The sequence below is a fragment of the Typha latifolia genome, chromosome 6 (genome assembly GCF_019914945.1).
Source record: "Typha latifolia isolate L0001 chromosome 6, TyphaL0001v2, whole genome shotgun sequence".
In the NCBI taxonomy this organism is placed as follows: Eukaryota; Viridiplantae; Streptophyta; class Magnoliopsida; order Poales; family Typhaceae; genus Typha; species Typha latifolia.
In genome coordinates this window covers 5,734,066-5,738,718 of record NC_133091.1, presented here as the reverse complement: position 1 = coordinate 5,738,718, position 4,653 = coordinate 5,734,066, and the positions used below count along the sequence as shown (strand labels likewise).

The 4,653-nt window shown below is 33.4% G+C and overlaps 1 protein-coding gene across 1 annotated transcript; it reads left to right on the top strand.

The window, feature by feature from the left end:
- The first annotated feature begins 465 nt into the window (after nt 1–465).
- Nucleotides 466–2,958, top strand: LOC140790559 (GDSL esterase/lipase At2g27360-like). The gene is made up of 5 exons (XM_073140685.1): nt 466–703; nt 778–996; nt 1,450–1,598; nt 2,142–2,418; nt 2,732–2,958. Exons 1-5 carry the CDS (start codon nt 466–468, stop codon nt 2,956–2,958), a joined length of 1,110 nt encoding a protein of 369 aa, XP_072996786.1.
- The last annotated feature ends 1,695 nt before the right edge of the window (nt 2,959–4,653 follow it).

The following is a 4,653-nucleotide window of genomic DNA, read 5'->3' as shown; positions in this document are numbered from 1 at the left end:
TATTATCCCCTTACGATGAAATCGCTATATTTACTTGCTAAAATCGATCCAAATTCACTGAAATCAATTGAAACTTCACTGCTTCTAATAGAACTCTAAATGGATTGGATTCCACAGATTCATAGATTTCGGTTTCCAAACAAGGGTTTTTGACTTGGAATATCAATTATTCAAGTCAAAGTTGTAGCGTAAGAAGAACTCCCCGCTGGTTAGGGCTTGAAAACCATATGCAATTAGCTGGCCATCTTAATTAGATAGTTAAACTAATTAAACTAAACTTCATTGTCAGCACTATGTCGGTAGTATATGAAGAACTCTCGAATATCTTACGACCACCTCGAGACACAAGTTGGGTTAAGTCAACTTCTATGATGGCAATTAATTAATAACAGGTATTAGGAGACTTGTATAAACGCCTCACATCTCATTCCTAATTGTTACCTGAATTCTCTCATTCCTAGCTCCATGGCCTCGTCCAAAGTTAGTCATCTCCTCCTCCTCTCCCTCCTCCTCCTCAGCACAAGCACAGCCTTGTGCTGCTACACCCACATCTTCAACTTCGGCGACTCCATCGACGACAACGGAAACTGGCTCCACTACGCCCCCGTCCCCGGCCCCGTCAGCCAGTTGCCCTACGGCCAGACTTTCTTCGGCTACCCCACCGGCCGCTTCTCCAACGGCAGAATAATCGTCGACTTCATCGGTACGTACCATATGCTATATATTCTAGAGTTCTTGATCCATGCATGCATAACATATATATATATGTGGGTGCAGCGAACGCAATGAAGATGCCGTTCTTGACGCCGTATCTCGCCGGGAAGACGGCGCAGGATTTTCGATACGGTGCCAACTTTGCGGTGGGAGGAGCCACCGCGCTGAACCAAGATTTCTTCAGGGAGAAGGGACTTAGCGTCGAGTTTACACCTTACTCGCTAGAGACTCAGATAAAGTGGTTTAAGAAAGTCTTGCATTTGCTTGGATCTAATGAAGCAGGTAATTATTTTTTTTTTCTCACTTCTTTTGGAAGAAGGTCAACTTCATACCAAGTTGTAGGATTTTCAATAAGTATTACAATTGTTACACTACCTTTGTGTCATAAAATATTTGACTTTGCGTGTTGTTTTATTAATATCTATAAAAACACATGTAAGTTTCATTTCTTAACAAATAATTATCATATAACTGAGTTAAATTAATATAGATGTAAAATAAATTTATCAAAGTGAATAATTTAGTTAAGTTCGTACGTACTACTCTGCATATAATTTAAGATATTATAACAATTAAAAATAATATAAAATATAGTAGTTTTTGTACTTTTATGAGAATCTCTAGTTTAGTTATATCCGTTACACAATCCACATTTTAAAAATTAAATAAATATGGATAAGAATTCACCACTAATCGATCTTTTTTTACTATTAAATTTTTGTCTCACAAATACAGATCGTAGAGAGATTATGAGCAACTCACTTTTTTTGGTGGGAGAGATAGGAGGAAATGACTATAATCAGCCATTTTTTCAGGGCAGAACTATAGAAGAGATACGAACATATGTCCCAAGCGTTATCAATGTCATATCTAGCTCTATCGAGGTAAATCATATTCATTTCAAACTAATTACTTTTGAGTTTAGCTGCATTGTAATATTCTCCCATTAGAGAACTAATTGAAATGAAAAGGGCCGATATAGAGTTATAAAACTCTTGAGCTTTCGCATTTTCTAATTAGATGTTTTAAGATTTTCTTTCAATAAATCCTCCACCTTTTGGGTTTAAAACAAAAATTTCATTTAACATATTGGGTTAGTTTTAACTCACCTCATCTTAACGTATATATAAAAATCTAAAATGATATATCCGATCTTGTTCGAGGTAATACTTTTAAAATTTCTCAGTTACTAGCATTATTGCCCACTATGAGCTCATATATGCAATGCTTTTACTTTCACAAACATATATTTCCGAACACCAAATCCCATAAGATCAATAAAATCCAAAACTATAAATGTTTAATCTCAAAGGTGATAATATTAGAGGAAAGACATAAGAACAATTTAAAAAACTTTTGAAATAAATCAAACTTTCCACTTTTTATTCAATTAATCCAGCTAATATTTTATATATGTTCTTTTGCAGCGTTTGATGAAACTTGGTGCTAAAACTGTGGTTGTTCCTGGAAACTTCCCATTGGGATGCGTACCAGGGTATCTCGTATTGTTTCAAAGTAACAACTCAATAGATTATGATCCAAAAACAAATTGCATCAACTGGTTGAATGAGTTCTCGCAGTACCACAACAATGCACTCCAAGTTCAACTGGAGAAGCTTCGCCAACTCCATCCTAATGTGACCATCATCTATGGTGATTATTATGCAGCCACCATGCGCATTACCACTTCTCCTCTTTATTATGGTGAGCTATACTATTTAATTAATTCCCTGCAACATGCCATTCTTCACTCGTTTTTCTTTTTTTTTTTCATGGTATTATGTATGATTGACTCCATGGCCTAATAAGAGAACAATTAAGTTTTAATTCTTTTTTCTTTCCTCTCTCGTAATTTTCTTTTCTCTTTAACAGCTAACTTATTTTCTTTCATACATAGTATAGCCATAAACTCAAAGGACAGCTCATATTTTATGCTAAACTAGCAAAGCTTTTGATCACATTTTGTGATGCCTAGCTACGTGTTGAATTAGTTTTTTTTAATATTGCTTGGTTGCAGGATTTGGCGACACACCTTTGATGGCATGTTGTGGAGGTGGTGGTACATACAATACCAACTTTCTCATCAGGTGCGGGGATAATGGATCAACAGTATGTAGCGATCCATCCAAGTTTATTTCCTGGGATGGCTTACACTTAACCGAGGCAACTTACAGCATTATCGCGCATGACATACTGGAAGGACCCGATGCTGTCCCTCCTATTATGAACAAATGCAAATGTTGATTGATAAGTCTTGAACTATTCAGCATAACAAAGTCTCCTACTAAACCTTATGTTTGAATAAATCCTATTGTGTTGTTTGTTATATATCATTATCATCATTCAGTTTTGATGCAAATCTAGTTGTTCTCGTTGTTGTTTGTGTGGTTTTTGGCATGAATTACTATAAGAAAGTTTTTGTACTTGTCTTAGAGACTGTCAAAAGAATAAAACATTGGTTGCTTGGATATATATTAGGCATCTGTTCTATAAGTTGGAGGAAAAAAGAGGGCAATGTGAAAGTGATTATTCATGAGAAAGAGATAGATGATCCGGTTATTTGAGGGTGAGAAAGAAAAAGAATTCTATGAATAGATTTTAGTTTCAATTATGGAAGTACATATACACCTCACTGTGTTTTATTTGATTCAACTCTAATGATTTCTTAAATTAAATAATGATCCATCTCAATATTAATAGAAACTTTTATTTCTAACTATTACAAGTTTGTATACCATAGTTGGACTTTCATTTGAAAGAGATCCAGAGATATTTAGGCACGACGTCTTTCATTATCTACTACATATATTGAAAAATGTATAAACTTTCATAGATCGAACTACTACTCACAATTACTATTCATTAGCAATATCCACGGCTATTGCTCATTGGCATTAATGTTCACGATTATTATTCACTGGTATTGTTCACACGCTAAAATAATAATATATGCAGAATAAGAAGTGTAGAAATAAAAAATAAAAAACAACAAACTTTTATGTGGAAAATTCTCCTATACCTAACGTAACAAACCTTTCAAGATTGAACTAATCACAAAATAATTATAAAAGTTACTTATAGCTAGATCACTCGTCGATACCTAGGACTATATATGTTAGGTCATGCTTGCTTGAATCCTCAAAATAAGTTCTACAAGACTTGAAGAAGATGGGACAAGTAGAAACCCTAATTGGCATGATCTCCAAAAGTTAATTGAAAGATAATAGAAGAGATAGTCTAGGGTTAGATTAAAACCCTTATACCTCTACCATATAGTCTCTTAATAATCCTCAAAGTATCTCCACAAAGTAAGTAGAAAACAAAGAATTTGTAGAGGCGTTGGAACGCCAAATGTCAAAAAAAAATTCCTTGATTTAATTTCCTAATTAGTTAGAACCAATCTTCTAATCTTTGTACATAAAAAATTCTCTGACTTCTTTTTTTTGTTTGAACCACTTTGAAACTGATTAGAATCATTTTAACATTTGCCTTTCTATTGAAATTTTGCATAATTCATCACATAACTTATGCATATGCTCATATAAATAATCAAGACATTTAACAAAATTAGAATATTTTGAAACACATTGGCAATTACATTAAAATCTTATAATCTTCTCTTTGGCAATTTGTGACAAGATAAAATTCACTTAAAATATAATGTTTAACAACATTCATCACAACTTTCTAAAGGAACATATCACATTTGCTATGAGATTCAAATAAATCTATAAATCTCAAAAACACATATATTAAGTGAAAAACAGGTTTAGTAAATAATTAATTCTATGTGCGTCATAAATAAATACATATATAGCATTAAGTAAGCACTTGCATTTCCATGATAATGAATCAAACAAAAGACTCTATTACGAACTAGATTTGAACCGATCTGAATGTATGAAAATTGTGAGAATTTATGTGGTGTAGCCTCGTAAG

What these genes read in the sequence shown, in the direction of transcription:
- LOC140790559 (XM_073140685.1), top strand. Translation starts at nt 466, where the DNA reads ATGGCCTCGTCCAAAGTTAGTCATCTCCTCCTCCTCTCCCTCCTCCTC. An exon ending in AATAATCGTCGACTTCATCG is followed by an intron (nt 704 to 777) that starts GTACGTACCATA and finishes ATGTGGGTGCAG; the next exon opens with CGAACGCAATGAAGATGCCG. An exon ending in TCATATCTAGCTCTATCGAG is followed by an intron (nt 1,599 to 2,141) that starts GTAAATCATATT and finishes GTTCTTTTGCAG; the next exon opens with CGTTTGATGAAACTTGGTGC.